Genomic DNA, 21,230 nt, shown 5'->3' with positions numbered 1-21,230 from the left:
GGGACCTTGCTCAGGAACCAGCTCCTGGGGCTTGGAGGAGACCTAGAGTGGAGTCCTTTCCTGGGAAGGGCATCTGTTGGAGGTGCGCCACCTGGGAAGGCTTCCTGGAGGAGGAGCGGGCCAGAGGCATAGTAACTGGTGGCAGGGGGCAGTAGGTAAGCTGAGTCCCAGGGGGTGGAACACAGAGAGGGCATCCTTAGACTGACTTCCAGCAAAACCTTCCCCCAGGATATGGGCTGCCCTGTCAGGGATATGCACCTTGTCCCTGGGTGTGTGGGTGCAGAGTCTGGGTGACCCCTTAGGGACTCCATAAGGCAGATCATCAGAGCCTCAGGATGGAGGTGTTGATGCCTGGATCTCATTTTCCTCATCCTTAAAATGGGAAGAATAATCACATATACCTCACAGAGTGGTCAAAAGGGTAAAATAATGCACAATGCTTAGAATAGTGCCTGGTGTGGAGTAAGGCTCAGTTAGCCTCTTTTACTGAGTGAACTGGGATCCAGGCTTGTCTGAGAGAGGCTGAGCCCTGCCCCCACCTTGCTGCGTGACATTCAGCACTGACTTTACCTCTCTGGGCCACCTTTTCTTCATATGTAGCAGGAGGTGACATTTTTGACTTTCTGGAATGGTGTGAAGCCCAAGGTAGGGACTGACCCCACAGTGCTGAGCCTGAAGGTGGGGTTTTCAGAGTTGGCAGCTGGACTGGGGGGTGGCCTGGAGGCATTGACTTTCACAGATGTGAGAAGTTATTGGGTTTTTTTTTAGTTCTTTTCAGGAGCCCAACAGGGGAGCCAAGAAGTAAACAGGAGATCTCCAGATCGGCCAGTAGCCGTGGGGATGGGAGCAGAGGGGCAAGGGTTGAGGGGCACAGTCCGGGGAGGCAGGCATTTGAGTTGCAGGAGGAGGCACTGCCTGCAGGGGGAGCACATGAGCACAGACCTGCAGAGTCGGGGTCCAGGGTGCTTTGCGGGGAGGACAGGCCTTGAAGACCGGGGAGAGGGCATGGATGGGCTCTCTGGGCCCGTGTGACTGAAGGTGGGGGGCGTGAGAGGAACAAGGCACTGCTCATCCTCTGCCTTCTGTCCCCCCAGGACATGCGGAAGCATGTGACCATGACCCTGCTGGACACAGAGCAGTCGTATGTGGAGTCACTGCGCACCCTGATGCAGGTGAGGCTTGAGGCTGCCCTGGCCTGGGTCCCTGAGAGCAACCATTCTGAGTCTAGGTGGCTGTCAGACATGTGGGAACAAACCCATTTTGTGGACAGGGGACTGAAGTTAGAGAGGAATGACCCTGGGGCATCCCATTCCTCCATGGGAGGAAGCCCCCTCCAAGGCAGGAGAGAATGCGGGAGGGGCCTTAATGCTGGTGTGACCGGGGCACCCCAGGGCAGATGCTCCCTCCTCCTACCGTCCTTCCACCCACCTTGGCAGCCCTGGGTCTGAGCTTGGATCTGTGAATCCCCTCTGGTTCCCCACCCCCCGCCTTCACTTTATTCATTGACTGGAAGAATATTGGTTGAATGGAATTAAATGTTAGCACCTGCTTTGTGCCAGGCCCTGTTCCAGGTGCAGGAAACAGGGATGAATAAGAGATAAGCCTCTGCCACAGGAGCTGGCAGTCCTGCTGGGACACGGTTGAGTATATGGGCTCTCAAGGCATCAGGGGGCGCCAGGGAGGTGTGGGCTCAGGGAATTTTCCCTGGAGGAGGTGCGGGCTTCCTCCTACCCTGCCTCTCAACAGCAGGAACAGCATGTGCAAAGTCGAGTAAGGAGAGGCCTGGCACTTTCAGGGGTCCATGTGGCCGGCACAGAGCACAAAGGGTCAGTCCTGTGGTGACACTGAGGGAGCCAGCAGAGCTCACGTGGTGGGGGCCCTCGATCCCAGGAGGAGGGTTTGGACTCTACCAAGCGCCCTGGAGACTACCGAGAGGCTTTGAGCAGGGGTGATGTGTAGCCTCCCTCATGCTTTACAAAATCTGTCTGACTGCTGGGAAGGGGGGTAGCAGAAGAGGAGGCCGAGGCCACTGAGGTCAGGCAAGGGAGGAGAAGCCACGACCAGGCCAGAGGCTGCAGGGAGGGAGAGTTGGGGACAGACATTTAGGAAGTGGACTGGGCGGGCCAGGCATGGTAACTGGTTGGCTGTGCGGGGCAAGGTGGGGAAGCCCGGGGTGATGCCTGGGCTCTGGCCTGGGTGATGAAGGCACTAGAGGAGCACTACCTAGAACGTGTGGGGCAAGAGGGTGAGTTCAGGTTCAGATGCGTGGGTCTGGGAAAGCCCAGGATCTGGGATGCACTTGTGGGTCTGGGGCCCAGGATAGAAAGCGTGGGTCTGTGCTGAAGTGGGGCCTGGCAGTCACAGTTGAGGACAGGTTTGTTCAAGCCGCCTGGGCAGAGCAAGAGCAAAGGGTGGAAGGGAGAGCCCTGGAAACATTCAGAGTGTTCATTCATTCACTGCACAAATCCGCAACGAGCGCCTTCTGCGTAGCAGGCAGCGTTCTCTGGGGGGTTCAGCAGTGAGCGTGAGGGGTAAGGTCCTGTCTCCTGGAGCTCACAGTCTGTGGCAGAGACTGACAGTAACCAGGCAGACCATGCATGAGGACAAATGGTGATGCAAAAGTGCACGGAGAGTATACTTAGTGTATCTTTCAACCTTAAAAAGGAAGGAAATTCTGACACATGCTACAACAAGTTCTTTGACATTATGCTAAGTGAACTAAGCCAGTCACAAAAGGACAAATACTGAATGATTCCACTTATATGGGGTACCTAGAATGGCCAAATTCATAAAGACAGAAAGTAGAATGGGGTTGCCAGTGGCGGGGGGAAGGGAAAATGGGGAGTTGGTGTTTAATGGGTACAGAGTTTCAGTTGGGGAAGATGAAAAAAAGTTCTGGAGATGAATGGTGGTGATGGTTCCATAACATGAATTTTCTTTCTTTCCTTTCTTTCCTTCCTTCTTTTTTTCTCTCTCTCTCTCTTTCCTGTGTTGGGTCTTTGTTGCTGTGTGGGCTTTCTCTAGTTGCGGCGAGCGGGGGCTACTCTTCGTTGCGGTGCGCGGGCTTCTCATTGTGGTGGCTTCTCTTGTTGCGGAGCATGGGCTCTAGGCCCAAGGGGTTCAGTAGTTGTGGCACGCAGGCTCAGTAGTTGTGGCACATGGGCTTAGTTGCTCTGTGGCATGTGGGATCTTCCTGGGCCAGGGCTCAAACCCGTGTCCCCTGCATTGGCAGGCGGATTCTTAACCAATGTGCCACCAGGGAAATCCCGACATGAATGTACTTTAATGTGGGCATACTGAACTGTTCACTTAAAAATGTTTAAAATGGCAAATTTTATGCTATGTATATTTTACCACAAAAATACATTGCTTTTATGCGTATATATTTTTTAAACGCATAGAGAGGTGAGAACACAGACTGGGGGTCTGCCCTGGGGTCGGGGGCCAGAGTGTTGGGTGTTTAGCTGAGACCTGAAGGGTGGGTAGGAGTTAAGTAAAGGGGGAGCCCGGAGGGAGTTGTTCCAGGCGGAGAGCACCGCGGGAACAATGGCTGGGAGGCCAGAGGAAACCTAGAGTAGCTAGGGATGGGGAGGTGGCCAGTGTGGCTGCTGGGCAAGGAGCTGGCCTTTACTGTGAGTACAAGGAAGTCACAGGAGGGCCATAACTGGAATTCCATCTTTAAGAGGTGCCCCTGCCTGCCAGGCAGGAGTAGACATGCAGGGGTCTGAGGGGTCCTTTGTCGTCCCCTAGGTGGGAGTCAAAGGCATGGGAGTCAGACAGTCCAGGGATTGAGTCACTTGCCTCCCTTCTGGGTGATGCTAGCCTGATCACCTCACCCCTCTGAGCCTCCGTGGTTTTGTCTGCAAGATGTAACTAATCTTCCCCTTCTCTCAGCGCGAAGATTAAAAGGTGATGGGGCTGGGCGTGCCTCTCTGCCTCCGAGTCTCCAGGCTGCAGGGCTGCACACGTGGAGGCTTGCAGGGCCTGCGGGTGGAAGAGCTAAGGGAGGATGGTGCTGAGGACACCAGACTGAGAGCTGGGTGGGGAAGGGTGGGGGTGAGCCAAGACAGTGTCAGCTGAAGCCAGCTGTCACTCGAGGCAGCCCTGGTGTGTTGGAGGGACTGAGGTCCAGCCCAGGGGTGCGGAGCACAGCTCTGGAGCCAGGCCTCCGGTGTTCAAACTTGGCACTACCTCTTGACCAGCCATGTGACGTGGAACAAGTTACATATCCAGTCTCTTGCCTCTGTTTCCTTGTCTGTTGAGTGGGAATAATAATAGTACATGTCTCAGGTGCAGATTATGAGATGCGTGAATAACTTAGCATACTGCCTGGCAATTCTGCCTGCATACATGCATGTGTGTGTGAGTGTGTGTATGTAACATCACCTTTAATCCTTGTATTAACCTTGTGAGGCAGATATTATAATGCTCTGCTTCATCTGAGGAAATGAAGGCTCAAAGAGGTTAAGAAACCTGCCCAGGGTCATCCATCTATTAAGTGGTAACAGACTGTTAAGTCTCTTTGGGCTGCTGTAATAAAAATTCCCTAGACTGGGTGGCTTAAACAAATTGAAATTTATTTCTCATAGTTTCGGAGGCTGGGAAGTCCAAGGTCAAAGTGCTGGCAGATTCATTGCTGGTGAGGACTAGCTTCCTGGTCTATGGACGGCTCTTTTCACTGTGTCTTCTTCCGTGGTGAAAGGGCTGAGGGAGCTCTCTGGAGCCTCTTTTAAAGGGCGCGAATCCCATTCACAAGAGCTTGACCGTCATGACCTTCTTACCTCCCAAAGGCCCCACCTCCAAATAACCACCGCATCAGGGATTAGGTTTCAACATACGAATTTTGGGGGGACACATTCAGACCGTAGCAAGTAGTACTAAGAGCTGACATTTATTGAGTGCTTAATATGTGTGTGTTACATAAGTTAATTCATATAAACCTCACTATAAACCCCCATTTTACAGATGATAAAACTAAGCACAGAGAAGTAAGGCAACTTGCTCAGGTTCACAGAGCTAGGACGTGCCATAGCCTGGGTTGAATCCCTGTCAGTCTCACTCCACGGTGCTCCCTAAGCATAGGTGATATTCAAACTGAGATTGGACTCTACAGCCCCGGTGTTCCCTTCGTAGTGACCACTGCCACCCAAATTGATTGGTATTGTTCCTGCAGACCAGGAGTTTAAAATGAAGAAAGAAGTTAAATGCCAAGGTTAACAGCCAGAAAGAGGTGGGATTTGAACCCAGGTCCCAAGGCTGCACCCATTCCTCAGTGTCACCCTCAACCTTGGAGTCTTTCTTCAACTCACACTTCCTAGCTAACAACCCCTTTTCCCTGACCAACCCTCTGTCTTATTTCCCACTGCACTTACTACCTTCTGATATACTGTGTGATAATTTTGTTATTTATGGTGCTTATTTTCCACCTCCTTCCACTAAATTGTCAACTGCACAAGCACAGGGACTTTTGTTTGCCCACAGATGCAGCCTGCGCTTAGAAGGCTGGACACACAGTAGTTGCTCAACGAGTATGTGGTGAGTGAAATGCAGGTGCTGGCTCCTAGCAGGTTCTGCATCGGGTTCCCAGTCACTGTTTATTCTTTCCTGCCACTGTGTGCAGGCTTCTATGTGAGGCGCTGGGACCTGGAAGTGAGCGGTTTAGCTCCTGCTGCTTGGGCAACAGACCTTGGCACAGATCCGGTCCTGGTTCAGACTAGCCTAGGAGCTGTGAGAGGGAGGCCGCCTGTCTCCTCACCAACCTTTTCAGAATCCCAAATCAGGCGAGAGGATACTGTTGAGCTTTACTTTCTCAAGCTTGTTTTACAAGAAGCTAGGTTTTTTAAATGTTTGATATAAATTTTTTTGCAGCATTCCGTATACTTTTTCAAACCGCCTTGTTTCTTTGGCTTGTAGTTACAGTTTAGGCCAGTAGAGGGCGACATCTAAATGAGACAGCAGCCACTGAGCAGGGCTATTCATGCTCAGGAAACGCCACTGAATGCAGATTTGAGGTGAAAAATGGGAGTTTTAGTCACTGATTGACCAGAAGATCTGAAGACTGTGAAAACAGTGTTCAGATAGTGTCAACTAAGCCTTCAGTAACTTTCCATATGCCCCCCCATACACCCCCCCGCTTTATTTTCCCCACAGCAATTAACACCTTTTAATTTACCACAGAACTTCCACGTGTAGTCAATTCTAAGACACATTCTTCACATTATACCATCTCTGAAATTCAGGTTCATTCTATAATTGATGGCCTATAATAACTTAATTGGCAAATTTTTCTGAGATAAATAAGATTAATGATGCCTCTAAAATGGATAACTAATAAGAATCTGCTGTATAAAAAAATTTAATTTAAAAAAAAGTCAGTTACATAGGACCATGTATTGTCTGATTTCATTTATATGAACCACCCAGAAAAGGCAAATCCATAGAGAAAGTAGATTAGTGGTTGCCAAGGGCTGGAAGGGTTGTAGGGAGTGGGGAGTGAGTGACTGTTAATGGGGATGGGATTTCTTTTGGGAAGATAATGAAAATGTTCTAAAATTGATTGTGGTGATAGTTGCATAACTGCGAACATACTAAAAACCATTGCATTGTATATTCTAAAAGAGTGACTTGTGTGGAATGTGAATTATAGTTCAATAAAATTGTTTTTCAAAAAAAAGATTAATGATACATCTTAAATTTGATGAAATGTGGTTTTATTTATTTATTTTATTCGTGTGTTTAATCTGACTAGATTGTATGCTCTATCAGGGCAGGGATTTTGATCTTTCTTGTTCACTGCTGTCTCCCAGTTCTTAGAACAGTGCCTGGCACATAGTAAGTGCTCAGAAAAATAATTGCCGAATTATATGTGTGGGGTCTCCCAGGAGCCCAGTCTTCATGCTTTCCTCACTCCAAGCTCATGCATCCAATGGATCTTTCCCAAGACCCCTCACCCCCATCCTGTGCCAGGCCCTAGGCGGCAGAGTGAGGGGCATAGGAATAGATCTTCCCATTTCCCTCCCAGAGCTCCGAGTCTAATGAGGGAGATCCGGGAGGCAGGGCCAGTGAGCTGCAGGCCCAGTTGATTTTGTGTGTGCCTATGCTGGTGGGTTGGGGTGCCATCTCTCTGAGGGAACCTGTACTGACCCTGTGGGTCCCCCAGGGCTATATGCAGCCACTGAAGCAGCCAGAGAACTCCTTGCTATGTGACCCGTCGCTGGTGGATGAGATTTTTGACCAGATCCCGGAGCTCCTGGCGCACCATGAACAGTTCCTGGAGCAAGTGCGGCACTGCGTGCAGACCTGGCATGCCCAGCAGAAGGTGGGAGACCTCCTTGTCCAGTCGGTGAGTGGCCCTGCTGTCTACTGCTATAGCCCCCACAAGCTCTGGCCTCTCCTAGGAGGGGCTGGGTGCTGCCATGGACCCCTCCACCCCTCCTGGAGACTGACTCTGATCCCTGATCCAACCCCAGAACTTGACCAGACACTGGTAGTGACCCCAGATCCTGGATTGACCTGAACCTGGACACTGCCCAGCCCTAGAGCTTGGCTGGACTCTGGCATGGATCCCACCCCCAACCAGACACTGACCCTGACCTTGGACCCAATCCCAGTTGCCGGCACTGACCTGACCCTACTCCTGACCCTGAGCTGCCACTGACCGTGACCCAGACCTCAAATGGATGCTCTTCCTGACCTACCTTAACCTGAATGTAAACAGTTGCCCTGATCCTGACCCTGGACTCGGGCTTGATGTTGACACTGGCCTAGTCTTCTAGCTCTTTTCTCTATCAGGCATTTTAATAATAATGGCTATTTGGCACTTATTATGTGCTAGGCATTCTAAATACATTGTACATGTCAACAGCACTAAGGAGAAAGGTATGATTATTCCCAAGTTTAAAGTTGATGACTCTGGGAATTCCCTGGCAGTCCAGTGGTTAGGACTCTGCACTTTCACTGCCTAGGGCCCAGGTTTGATCCCTAGTCGGGGAAGTAAGATCCTGCGAGCTCTGCGGGGCATGGCCAAAGAAAACCCACAAAAGACAAACAAACTAAAAATAAAGTTTATGACTCTGCCATGTAGAGAGAGAAAAAGTAACCTGATCAAAGTCAGTTAGTAAGTGGTGGAGGATTCACCCTCAAGAAACCTGGTTCCAGCGCCCACACTCTACCCTACCCCATCCGCCCTTTCACCACGGACAGGACTTCCTTCTGCCTGTGAGTTTTTCAAGATCCTGCAGTAGTGATTGGGACCTTAGGAAAGGTGTTGGCTTCAGAGTTCAAAAAGGACTGCAAAAGCAAAACTAATGAACATTCAACTAAATGTTTGTCAAACATAACAAGCCATTTTCTTTAATTGTTAAATTTAGTATTCATTTACATGAATTTAATTCCATTTGAAAAAACTTCAGTTACATTTTGTTATTTTGCCAGAATTCCCAAAAAAGTATGATGATGGATGAGAAATCCTAGCGAAGCACAAACTGAATGTTTACTCAGAGCCAAATAATTCAAAAGTAAAATTGTAAAACTCCTTCCAAAACATTCTACTAGCAAAAAAACACCTTATCTATTTTTATGTGATGTGGGTGTGTTTGCATGTGTTTGTGATGTTGTGGGGTGGACCTTGGGCCTAAGAAGGTCCCTGCTGACCTGCAAATCGATGTGACGAGAACCTTGGCCCGGTGGTGGTGGGACCCCAGCTTGAGTGCTGACATCTCCAGCCCATCACAACCCTCACTGTCACTGGGTTCATCCCCCTGCCTGGACCTTGATGCTGACCAAGGACAGCAGTGGAAGTCTATGCTGACGGAGGGCTCAGCATAGGGTGCCCTGTCCCAGGATCGGGGGCGGGGTGGTTTGAGGGGCTGTCTTCCTCCCTGAGCTGCTTCAGCCTCTGCTCTGCAGCACATCTGGGGTAGGGGAACAAGTGGCCTCTATAACCTAGAACCATGGATTTGGAGGCCCAGAGGGGGCCAGAAACAGCACCACAGGTCACCTGGTCCATCCATGGTGCAGCTGAGACAGGAACTGGGGTGTCAGAACTTGCAGCCAGGGCTTCTGACCGAGAATATCCACATTTAGCCCAGCCATCAGCCAGCCAGCAGGTATTAGCCACCAGGCAGTGTGTGCCAGCCCTGAGCAGGGCTTTACTAGGAGGGATGGGAGCACCTGTCTCCTTGGAGAGGGAAGACTTGTCTTGGGGGATCAGGGAGGCCGGAGGCCAGGTATAGTTCCAGGCAGAGCCCTTGTCAGGGCAGGGAGTACTTCCTGGAGGCGGCAGAACTGGAGCTCAGCCTTAGGGTGGGTGAGATTTGGATGCGAGCAAGGACCTTCCTGGTGGAGGGAATTACATGAGCAAAAGCCACGCAGCGGGAAAGAGCCTGTGTCACTCAGAGGAGGGAGACCTGGCTGGCTGGACTTGGTGGGGTTGGAGACCAGAGGATGGCAAAGCCCAGCCTGAAGAGAGAGAACCTGGTCTGTGCTCACAGAACATATCCAGGCACACATATGTACATGTGCATACGAACACACACAGATAAGAAACGTGTGTGCGTGCACACGCTTAATCACACAGGCACACATATGACATGTACACATGACACAGGAGCACATGCCCAATCCCTTAGAGACCATATCATTTCCAGATGGAGAGAAAAGATGTTGGCTCGCGAATCAGTGGAAACCAGGACAGGGTGAGGTGGGGTAGGGGACACCTTGAGGGTCCCCAACCTGCCTCTTCACCCACAGTTCTCCAAGGACGTCCTGGTCAACATCTACTCTGCCTATGTCGATAACTTTCTCAATGCAAAGGACGCCGTGCGTGTGGCTAAGGAGGCGAGGCCTGCCTTTCTCAAGTTCCTGGAGGTACTGGGGCCGGGCAGGGGGATGGAGGCCACCCTCTGTGGGCCAGCTTTGGGGGCCCCGGGAGCCCTACCCTGTAGACCATCGTCTGCCCTCGGGCTGAGTTGGGGGGGGGGGCTTGCTGGGGACCTGTCCCAGGACATTTCCATCTTTGCATGTCATTCCTCACTTGGGTGCCCATCCACCCTGTTTTGGGTTTCAGCAAAGCATGCGTGAGAACAAGGAGAAGCAGGCACTGTCCGACCTCATGATCAAGCCCGTGCAGCGGATCCCACGCTATGAGCTTCTGGTGAAGGTGGGCATGGGGCTGGGTGGGCAGGTGGGCAAAGCCTGGAGGCATGTGGGGATGCAGGGGGCTCTGTGGCCCCCACTTGGTGGAGACACAGGGGTCAGGTAGGAAAGGAAGTCCTCTCTGGAGTCTACCCCCAGTCCCTCCTCTTCCAGCAGTCACTGTGGGGCCCCAGGGCCTGACAGGGGCAGCTAAGCAGAGGTCTGGTGCCCACTCCCACCCCAGGACCTCCTGAAGCACACGCCTGAGGACCACCCGGACCACCCGCTCCTGCTGGATGCGCAGCGCAGCATCAAGCAGGTGGCTGAACGCATCAACAAGGGCGTGCGGAGTGCCGAGGAGGCAGAGCGTCACGCCCGTGTGCTGCAGGAGATCGAGGCCCACATCGAGGGCATGGAGGATGTGAGTGCCGCCCCGCCCCACTCCACCCATGCCTGGTTCCAACCTGGAACTGTGGCCATGTCCACGTCCATAGCAGCGTCTGCATTGTGTTCGCGTCCATCTCTGTCTACATCTGTGTCCTCTCCCGTGTCTGTTTCTGGCCACGTATCCCATGGCCTGACAACACAGCATCAAGAGGGTGGACAAGATGTTGCTTCCACTGACCTGGCCCGTGGAGCGGGGCCAAGGGGTCACCGGGGTCTGGGGAGGGGAGGGAGTCATAATGAGCCTTCAAGATCCCTTGTCCCTCCTGCCCCACAGCTCCAGGCCCCTCTGCGGCGGTTCCTGAGGCAGGAGATGGTCATTGAAGTGGTAAGAAGTGTCCCGTTATCTGCCCACCCGTCGCTACCTCCCTGCTTTCTCCACACTTCTGCTCACAGCTTCTGCCCACCGGCCTCCTGCTCTTCCACCCCAGCAGGAGCCCTGGGTCATGTCCCAACTCTGCCTCTGCCTCTGGGCATGCAGGAGAGCCCTCCCCCTCCCTGGGCCTGGCTGTCCCCTTGGGCACGGTGGGCAGGAGGGTGGGCCTCTGGGCCTGAATCCTGCATCGGTCCCCACAGAAGGCAGTCGGTGGCAAGAAGGACCGGTCCCTCTTCCTGTTCACGGACCTCATCATCTGCACCACCCTGAAGCGGAAGTCAGGCTCCCTGCGGCGCAGCTCCATGAGCCTGTGAGTGGCCGGGATACGGTTGGGGAGCTCGGGCAGCGGGAGCGGTTGTCCCTCCGTGGGCCCACTCCCCAGCCCTGGCCAGAGCACCCCCTCGGCTCCCCACAGGTACACGGCAGCCAGCGTCATTGACACGGCCAGCAAGTACAAGCTGCTGTGGAAGCTGCCACTGGAAGACGCAGACATCATCAAAGGTGGGGCTGGCTCAGGCCTGCCCGGGCTTCTGGGCTTTGGGGGTCTTCCTCTGAGAAACCTGCCTGGAGGGTTTGCGCTGTGGTCAGGTTGGCTGGCCATCTATCTGCTTTTCTGCTTTCTGGCCTCACTTTCCCATCCTGTCCAAGGGGGCTGACGTGCGGGATCCAGTTTGTGCCCTGCAGAGCCGGACCAGCGCCTGTCCGTGCAGACCACCTTCTGACTGGGCAGGGGCCTGCCATGGGCTAGCAGGTGGACTAGGCTGCGGTGGTGCAGGGAGCGCAGACATACCTGTAGCCTTGATTCCGTGCACAAGCGCACTTAGGCGCCTCATAGTAGATGGTGGCGCACTGTTCTGGGCCACCAGTTTTGTGCCTGGGGAACAGACTCACTCAAGTCAGTCCAGTCAAAAGGCTGGTTGGAATGAGCCTTTTGTTTGGGGCTGAGACTGTTGGGAGCTGAGGCAGTGGCTTCAAAGAACGGCTCCTCCGGCTGTGTGTGTCTGTCCCTCCCCCCTCCTCCCCCACTCCCCTCTGGGCCGGTTCTCACTGCTGTCAGCTTTCTCTGCCTCCTCCGAACTCCTGTGATCCATCATGGCCTTTTCTGCATTGTGGCCTTTCTCGCTCAGCTGTTAGCCCCAGCTGCTCCAGGATGCGCAGTTCACCTTCCTGAGTGGGGTGGTGGTTCTGGGATGGTGGTGAAGGCACCTCTGGACCGGCAGGCAGGTCAGGCCCAGACTCTGTCCCTGAGCTCACTTGAGGTGGCCCTCGGGGTGAGGGAGAGGCTCACTCAGCCCCTAGGTGAACCCAGGCCTGCCCCACACGGGCCTCTATGTAGGAAGACAAGCTGATTATTGGTCCAGCTCATCTCTTCTCACCAGAGAACAGGCCGGTGGAGAAAATGACTACCTTTAGGTTAGGTGTCCACACCTGGTCCAGTCAGCTGTGGCCAGAGAGGGCCAGGGTCATAGGGAAGAAAGCGTGGCTGCCCAGGTGGGGGAGGGTTCTGGGGGAACAGTTTCCCCTCAGAAGGAGCAGGAGATGTCCTCAGCCCTGGCTTGTCTAATACACTCCGCTGCTGTCTACTCAGCCCATTGGTGGGCCACTGGTCCAGGGCGTTCGCCCCCAGCCAGGCCTGTAGGGCCAGCTACTTGGCAGTGGTCAGGTACGGGATAGGACCAGAGGATCTAGGTCGTCAGCTCATTGCTCCCTCCTGTGTGGGGGAATTGAGTCCCTGGTCAGCAAATTTGACTGCCGGAGGCTCTGCCTGCCCAGCTGACTCCCCGGTGGGAGGCTGTACCACCCAACACTCCAGTGTCAGCTGGAGACTGCATAACCTGCAGAGCCGTCTGCTGTTTATTCTTTGTGCTCTTCCAGGGAGTTCTCCAAGGGACCGACACCCTGTGCCAGGTGGCTGTGAATCAGGCCCAGTCCCCTGCTCTTGAGCCTGGAGGTTCTGTCCAAGCTGCCCATTAACTTTGGGGTTAATATTAACCTGAGGTCTTGTGGTTTACAAGCTGTCAGTTAGTCAGGCTGTTCCCTGCACCCAACTGCAAGTTGGGAGGGGAGGGGAGGGGAGGAGTGTCTGTCCAAGCCTGACCTTGTCTGTGTCTGGATCTGCCCATGGCCTTCCTCTGTCCCCACTAGGGGCATCCCAAGCCGCCAATCGAGAGAACATCCAGAAAGCCATCAGCCGCCTGGACGAGGACCTGACCACCCTGGGCCAGATGAGCAAGCTCTCTGAGAGCCTCGGTTTCCCCCACCAGGTCTGCGCCTTCTGCCTGAGATTCCCTAACCCAGTCTGAAGGAGAAATAACAGCCTTGTCATTTGCCTGAGGGAGAGGACATCGCTGTCAGTTACCTGAGGGGGAAAATACAGCCTCACCCCATCTGAAGGAAGTCATGTGTTCCAGGCCTGAGGATGGAGACACAGCTCCATCCGCAGCTGAGGGAGGAGAGAGGGCCCATCATGTCTATGGGAGCGATCCAGGCTACCTCGTGGTCTCAGGGGGGAAACAGAGTCCCATTTTCTGTCTGAGGGAAAAGGCAGACCCCCAGTCCCATCCCCAGGGCAGGATCAGGCTGTGGGGAGAAGTGAGGCCCTGAAGCCTGGGCCCTCATCCCTGCAGAGCCTAGATGATGCACTACGGGACCTCTCGGCTGCCATGCACCGGGACTTGTCGGAGAAGCAGGCACTGTGCTATGCGCTTTCCTTCCCTCCTACCAAGCTGGAGCTGTGCACCACAAGGCCTGAGGGCACCGACTCCTTCATCTTTGAGTTCCCTCACCCTGATGCCCGCCTTGGCTTCGAGCAGGCCTTTGATGAGGCCAAGAGGAAACTGGGTAAGCCAGGGCCCGGGCCAGTGCCCTCCTCCCAGAACCTCCAGGAAGTGGGCAGCACCTTGCAGCTGTCTGTGACATCAGGAGCCAGAAATCCCGAGACTGCTATGTCCTATGTTCCAGTCCCTGCTGGTGGGAGGGTGGACTTAGACTTCTGCAGAGAAATATAGGACTTCCCCAGGACGTCCTCCTTGGCAGGGATTCTGTGGATAAGGTCAGCTTAGGGCAGGGGCCCTATCGCGGGAGTGGATGGCCGGGACCTCCCCCCCAGCGCCCCCCCCCCCCGCCCACACACACACTGAGCAGGCCTGGATCAGGGAAAGCTGTTGATTGAGGTCCATAGAAAATCCTTAGAGACCTCTGGGTCTACCTTTTTCATTGTACAGATGGGAAAATTGAGGGCAAGGACAAGTAGGACATAACCCACAGCCACCTCATTCTCCCTGGAGAGACCCTGAGAGGCAGGAGAGGAAGGGAGACAGGCGAGGTCAGGACCAGGGTGAGGTGGGTGCTAAGTAGTGTCTGTCTGTCCATCTCCACTACAGCCTCCAGCAAAAGCTGTCTAGACCCTGAGTTCCTGAAGGCCATTCCCATCATGAAAACCCGCAGCGGCATGCAGGTGTGTGTATGCACCTGGGTAGGTGGGGGCATGTAGTCTAAGCCAGCATGTGTTCGTGTGTTTTTGTTCTGTGTACAGCATCATGTACATGTCTTGCACATTGCAGTGGCTCCCTAGGTCTTTGTACAGCTCTCTGCACAAGCACATGGACAGTGCATGTGTGTCCCATGTATATGGGTACATTTGTGCATGTATGTATCTGTGCATGTGAACAGAACTATACCATTGATGTGAAAGTGTCTCATTTATGTGCTTGTATAAGTCTGCATACATATGGACAAAAGTTACCATTTTTCGCATTTGTTACACGTACATGTATGTGTGATCATATTTGGAGTAGATATATGTGTACACACATATATGAATATATGATGCCTATATCACAGAGGGATGTGTGCATTTGATGTGTAAAGAGTGTCACGTGTGCTGTATGTGTGCACGTGTATGCATAGGGTGTGTTGAGAATCCAAACACACCCACGAGGGCCTGGAGAGCAGTGTGGAGTTGGCAGCAGTTCCTCCATTCATCTTCCCCTGTCCTTTGGCGCTTTCCGCAGTTCTCATGCGCAGCCCCGACCCTGAGCAGCTGCCCAGAGCCCACGCCCGAGGTGTGGGTGTGCAACAGCGACGGCTACGTGGGCCAGGTGTGCCTGCTGAGCCTGCGCGCCGAGCCTGACGTGGAGGCCTGCATCGCCGTCTGCTCCGCCCGCATCCTCTGCATCGGGGCCGTGCCAGGCCTGCAGCGCCGGTGCCACAGGTGAGGCGCCGGCCGGCCGGGGCCTGGAGACGGGGTCCCCGCCCCCAACACACACTGCGGCCGCTCCGACGTGGTGTGGGCGTGTCCTGGGAATGTGGGCGGGGCCTGGAGGGCGTGCCGGCGAGTGCGGCAGAACCTGGCTACTAGCGGCCCTCGTCCCCACCGCTTCGTCTCGCAGGGAGCGGACTGCGTCTCTGAGGAACCCCCCAGAGACGGCACCCGAGCCCACCGGGCCGGAACTGGACGTCGAGGCGGCAGACGAGGAAGCGGCGACGCTGGCTGAGCCGGGGCCCCAGCCCTGCCTGCACATTTCCATTGCGGGCTCGGGCCTGGAGATGGCACCAGGCCCCCCAGAGGGTGACCCCCGCCCGGAGTTGGTGCCCTTTGACAGTGACTCTGACGATGAGTCTTCGCCCAGCCCCTCAGGGACCCTGCAGAGCCAGGCCAGCCGGTCCACCATCTCCTCTAGCTTTGGCAGTGAGTATCCAGCTGGGGCTGCTGGCAGGGTGGACTGCCCAGAGCAGGGGGCAGCCCAGCTGTTAGTGATGGGTGAGTAGGGATGGGCATAGGCAAAGGCATGGAATCAAGCCTCAGGATGTTAGCACAGAGAGCACTGGGGGCAGCGGCTATGACAGCAAGGATCCAGAGAGCATGGGATAGTCCAGCTGGATCCTGAGGACCAGTTGAGGAGGATGGAGCAGAAGGGGTGGAGTGCTTGGTCCCTCTGTCCCTGGTGGTGGCTTGGAGGGGGCCTGGCTAGGACTAGGAGCCTGTAGCACGGAGCTGTTAGTCCACAAGGTAACAAGGGCTGAGCTGATGCAGAGGTCTGGGGGTGTGGGGAGAACAATGGTGGGAGGCCCTGACGCGGGGCATGGCCCAGAAGGGTGCATTGAGGGAAGATTAAGGTCTGGAAAGATACCAGGTCTTGGGCCTGGCAGAGGGGAATGGAGAAGGAGACCTTTGTCTTCCTCAGACGAGGAGGCCCCGAGCTCCAAGGAGGCCACAGCAGAGGCTACCAGTTCGGAGGAGGAGCAGGAGCCTGGCTTCCCACCACTGTCCGGCTCCTTCGGGCCTGGCAGTCCCTGCGGCACCAGCCCAATGGATGGGAGAGCCCTTCGCCGGTCCAGCCGTGGCTCCTTCACCCGTGGCAGCCTGGAGGACCTGCTGAGCGTTGAGCCTGAGGCCTACCAGAGCTCTGTGTGGCTGGGCACTGAGGATGGCTGGTAGGGATAGGGGAGGTGCTGGGGTCGTGGTACCAGAACCTGAGGTCCCTGTTTTAGAACTTGTATGGTGTCCTGAAGCAGAAGTGGGAGGGTTTTGGTTCAGACCTCAAGGGCACTGCCAGCCGGGGCTGCCGGAGGGTCTGAAACCTACAGGGAGGCCGTGGGATTTGGGTACCTTGGGCGGGCACCTGCCAGGAGGAGATCCTGGTGGAGGCAAGTAGGCAAATAGGGGTGACTGCAGGGATTGGTATGCCCGAGCACTTGTCACAGGTGTGCACCACTGACCCACAGCGTCCACGTGTACCAGTCCTCTGACAGCATCCGTGATCGCAGAAACAGCTTGAAGCTCCAGCACGCGGCCTCTGTGACCTGCATCCTGTAAGGCCCCTGGATGGCTCTTCTGGTTCAGACCCTTCTCAGCTACACATGCAGACCTCCTTCTGCAACCCCGGGTCCCCTTCCCTACTGGCCCCTCCTTTCAGTGGCCAGAGGCCTGCCCTAGGCTAACCGTGCCTCTCACACACCGTGTCCTTGTGCAAGTCACTACCTCTTCTTAGACTCAGGTGCCCACCACCTAGAGAACGGGGGGTGGGAGGAGGTGGTCTCTCAGGAACCGTAGCCGTTCCATCTGCAATTCCCTGGACCCAGGTGATCTCCTTCGGCTTCTTGAAACCCTTGATGACTCCTTTTCCTTGCCTAGGTATCTGAATAACCAGGTGTTTGTGTCTCTGGCCAATGGAGAGCTCGTGGTCTACCAAAGAGAAGTAGGTGAGTGCCCACCCCTCCCCCGCCCCCTTGGAGCCCCTTTGCTGGTGTTGGATTTCCCTCTTGAGCAAGCTGGGGCCTTGGGGCCACAAGTCTACAGGTGTGACTTTGGGTGACTCCCAGGTCTTCTCGGGGTTTTGGTGTGCTCATTGATAAATGAGGTTATCAGCACCTTATTTCAGGGGAGGGTGAGGCTCAGTGCAATACTAGATTGAATTTGCTGTTCTTTTTACCCCACTCCCACCCCAGGCCATTTCTGGGACCCCCAGAACTTCAAATCGGTGACCCTGGGTGCTCAGGGGAGCCCCATCACCAAGATGGTGTCTGTGGGTGGGCGGCTGTGGTGTGGCTGCCAGAACCGAGTCCTTGTCCTGAGTCCTGACACGCTGCAGCTGGAGGTATCGGGGATGGCCGTGGGGTTGGGGAATTGGTGCTTGGGGTGAGCCAGGCCCACGAGAGAGGAGATGGGACCACGGGGCCGTAAAAAAGCATCCGGCTGAGAGGTCAGGGCTTTCCCCTGACCCCTGTATGAATCTGGGCCAGCCCCTGTCCTTCTCAAATCCTTATTTCCTTTCTAGCTGATGAGGGCTGCAGCAAGCGCCCCATGTACCTTAGAATTCTTTATTCCTCCTCCCTGCCCCCAACCCCATTTCTCAACTCAGGCATTGGCGTCTTTGGGGGGTGGACAAAGGTCCTTCCTGATGTCAGTATCCCTTAGCATTACTCTGGCCTTTAGTCCTGATTTGATTTATATATACATTAGAGATTGTCAGCCTGGTAGTATCCAGGGGTAACTACAGTTCCCTTGATTTCCCTTTCACTTACCCCATCGTGGGCTGGGCTGGGAGTGTAGAGGTGTAGAGCCGGGTTCAGGCCCAGGTTTGTGACTGACTTGCTGGTGTTCTTGGGCAGGTTCCTTTCCCTTCTAGACTTCAGTTCCCCAGCTGTACAGGGTGAAGCCATTGATTGCTCTTAAAACTCTTCAAGATTTGAACTTCTCTGATCATTAACTCACTCAAATTTCATGGGGAAAAGGCACTTCCATTTTAATTCCTGAGGTTTCAGTGAAACCAAGGTTTGAAAGGTTAATCCTCCAGACCAAGGAGCGAGGCTGCCTTTGCTGTCAGTCCGGTGGGCTTTCTGGGGAGGTTTGGTGTCAGTTGTCAGGAGGGAGGGATGGGCACTGGTGAAGCACAAGGCAGGGAGGGGCCAGCGAAGGCAGGCCTGTCAGTCACCCATCTGCTCTCTACCCCTGCCCCCCAGCATACATTCTCCGTGGGGCAGGATTCCAGCCGCAGCGTGGCTTGCATGGTGGACTCCAGCCTGGGCGTGTGGGTGACACTGAAAGGTAGTGCCCATGTGTGTCTCTACCATCCAGACACCTTTGAGCAGCTGGCAGAGGTAGATGTCACACCTCCCGTGCACAGGATGCTGGCAGGTACTGACCTCAGTCTACCACTGCCCCTTCCCTTGGAGCCTTGCTGTCCCTGGTATTGAGGCTGAGCCAGGGCCAGGACTCGGCCCCAGCACTGGTCTGTCTCCCACCCCAGGCTCAGACGCCATCATCCGGCAGCACAAGGCTGCCTGCCTGAGGATCACAGCACTGCTGGTGTGTGAAGAGCTGCTGTGGGTGGGCACCAGTGCCGGCGTCGTGCTCACCATGCCCACCTCACCCAGTACCGTCAGCTGCCCTCGGGCGCCTCTCAGCCCTGCTGGCCTAGGCCAGGGACACACTGGCCACGTCCGCTTCTTGGCCGCAGTCCAGCTTCCAGATGGCTTCAACCTGCTTTGCTCAACCCCACCATCTCCCCCAGACACAGGTGGGTCTACACATCCTACTCAAACCCAGGGACCTCGGCTTTGGGTTTAGGACTCCGCACTGTCCTGCCAGAAGAAGGTTAAGAGGGAGGAAAAATGTCATACAGAGCTGGAAGTGGCATATATTACAGGAAATAGGCTATAGAAACCCCAAAATAAAATCTATTAGGACACTCTGTGTGTGTGTGTGTGTGTGTGTGTGTGTGTGTGTGTGTGTGTGTGTGTCAAATTCTGTCCAGACAATGTCATGAGAATGAGGGAGTGAACTACAAGCTAAGAATTAGAATATGGCGCAGGAAGGGATATATACAACAGGAAATAAAACAGGACTGGAAATGATGTATAGGGCAGGAAGTAGAGTCAGGAAGTGACGTGCAGAGCAGGAAATAGAAATAGAGTGGCAGATAGGATAGGAAAGGGACCCTGAGGATTAGAAAGTGAAACATACTAGGAAATGTACATGAAGGAGGTCCCAGTTAGCAAAGTCTTGTTTGGCAGGACAGGAAATCGTACTCCCAAGAGGTAGTAGCTGTGGCATCAGGAAGCAGGGAAGCCTCGGTCAGGAGTTGTCTGGGTCCAGAGAAGACTTAAGTTGCCTAACTGGGAAAGGGCTGTTGGAAGTGGGAAATGAGTATGAAGAGAGCCAGGTTGAGATGGTGCCACCCCCAGTCACCTCCAGGCTAATGGATCCTCCCCTCCGCCCCCCAGGCCCCGAGAAGCTGCCCTCACTGGAGCATCGGGACTCCCCTCGGCACCGAGGCCCTGCCTCGGCCAGGCCTAAAATGCTGGTTATCAGTGGAGGCGACGGCTACGAGGACTTCCGACTCAGCAGTGGGGGCGGCGGCAGCAGTGAGACTGTGGGCCGAGACGACAGCACAAACCACCTCCTCCTATGGAGGGTGTGACCTTGTCCATGGTGGCCCAGGACTCGCCCGCCCACCTGCCCTCAGCCTGCTTGCCTCTTCCAAGCCCACAGGCAGACCCCGACCAGGAGTGTCTGACCAGGGCCGCACCCCTGCCTGCACGGGCCGCCTCCCATCCTCGTGGAAGCATTCCTAACGGAGCACCTGTGGGCCAGCCGGGCCAGGGCCTTTCCCGGCCCTCTCTCTGGCTGCTCCGGGGCTCCCAGTCATGATGGGGGTGGGGAGGGGGGCACGTGGGCTGCCCAGGACCTCTGTCCCTGGAGCTTCTACCAAAGACACGGCCGGGCCTGGATCCCACAGGGCTGGGGAGGGCCATGTGCAATATTTGGAGGGTTTTCTGGGGGCAGTGGGAGGGCTAGGGGATGGAATCCTTTCCCATGTACAGTATTTATGTTTCTTTTTAGATGTGTATCTTCCCAAGCACTTATTTATGCAATGACCTGGGGCAGGGAGTGATGTGAGAAAATGACAGAAGAAGAAAAAAAAAAAACGCTATTCTTGCCCTAGGAACCACCCTGGGACCCTAACTAGCCTTCCTGGAGGGACCAGTCCCCCTCTCATTATGTACGCACACACACACACTGCATGGTTGGGGCACTAAAACGCTGCCTCTTAACATACACGTTCCACAGCCTCGTCCTGACTGGGCTGCCCTCCAGTATCCAGAGAAAAGGGCCAAGTCCCCTCAGTCATCCGGAACGAGGTGATGACTACAGGAGGCAGTGACTCCCATCCGGGGTGGGGGGGCTTCCCCAGGCCTTGGCATTTCCTTGCTTGTTGGCAGTGCCTTAGTGGTTTCTGAATTTGGGAACACTGACTGGGCCTTGGCCAGGGCGCTCTCCTGGCCTGAGCAGGGAAAGGGCCCTCGCTCTCCTCACAGTTGCCCCCCAGCCCCTGTGTCTCATGCACTGGCACATATGGTCACCTTGGGAGGGTGGACCTAGGAGCCCCCTCACTCTGACCACTGACTCCCTCTCTTCACACCCTCTCCTGCCAGGGGCAGCCCTTCCAGGAAGGATGCCCAAAGCTGAGGGGCTGGACATGGCCTCTTCGGCTGGGAAGGCTACCATGGAGGGCAGCCTCTCCCCTGCCCCCCGACTGCAGGAGCCAGTCTGACCCCAGCCCCCGTGCTTCTTCAGCTGCAGCTCCAAAGGTCTGGTGTCAGTTGGGGTTTGTTTTTGTTCTGTTTGGTTCTGTTTTTGTTTGGGGTGGGCGGGTCATTGCGGTCTTAGACTATGTTTCTCTTGCTACCAAACAGTCATGTATTAACTTCCCTTGGATGATGAAGTTTAAAGAGTCAATAAATAGAAACACCAAATGACTGGTCCCCATCG

General features: G+C 54.9%; 1 protein-coding gene across 1 annotated transcript in view; it reads left to right on the top strand.

Moving 5' to 3' along the window:
• The window catches only part of ARHGEF17 (Rho guanine nucleotide exchange factor 17), a gene marked incomplete at its 5' end in the record, with an annotated part of 55,471 nt that extends 34,266 nt beyond the window's left edge, over window positions 1-21,205 (top strand). Inside the window, 20 exons of the mRNA XM_082659849.1 lie at window positions 1,095-1,172; window positions 7,160-7,342; window positions 9,751-9,867; window positions 10,067-10,159; window positions 10,379-10,555; window positions 10,856-10,906; window positions 11,155-11,264; window positions 11,370-11,455; window positions 13,100-13,218; window positions 13,582-13,795; window positions 14,338-14,411; window positions 14,968-15,167; window positions 15,346-15,644; window positions 16,141-16,390; window positions 16,682-16,768; window positions 17,091-17,158; window positions 17,405-17,553; window positions 18,419-18,593; window positions 18,706-18,975; window positions 19,682-21,205. Of these exons, the coding sequence (XP_082515975.1) occupies window positions 1,095-1,172; window positions 7,160-7,342; window positions 9,751-9,867; window positions 10,067-10,159; window positions 10,379-10,555; window positions 10,856-10,906; window positions 11,155-11,264; window positions 11,370-11,455; window positions 13,100-13,218; window positions 13,582-13,795; window positions 14,338-14,411; window positions 14,968-15,167; window positions 15,346-15,644; window positions 16,141-16,390; window positions 16,682-16,768; window positions 17,091-17,158; window positions 17,405-17,553; window positions 18,419-18,593; window positions 18,706-18,975; window positions 19,682-19,878 (2,997 nt within the window). The 3' untranslated portion in view covers window positions 19,879-21,205. The remainder of the gene's footprint in view (window positions 1-1,094; window positions 1,173-7,159; window positions 7,343-9,750; window positions 9,868-10,066; window positions 10,160-10,378; window positions 10,556-10,855; window positions 10,907-11,154; window positions 11,265-11,369; window positions 11,456-13,099; window positions 13,219-13,581; window positions 13,796-14,337; window positions 14,412-14,967; window positions 15,168-15,345; window positions 15,645-16,140; window positions 16,391-16,681; window positions 16,769-17,090; window positions 17,159-17,404; window positions 17,554-18,418; window positions 18,594-18,705; window positions 18,976-19,681) is intronic.
• Between the last annotated feature and the right edge of the window lie 25 nt (window positions 21,206-21,230).

The sequence above is a fragment of the Grampus griseus genome (genome assembly GCF_964374135.1).
Source record: "Grampus griseus genome assembly, chromosome: 8".
Taxonomy (NCBI): domain Eukaryota; kingdom Metazoa; phylum Chordata; class Mammalia; order Artiodactyla; family Delphinidae; genus Grampus; species Grampus griseus.
Note: the sequence above shows the minus strand (reverse complement) of the source record. Positions and strands in the feature narration are given on the sequence as shown.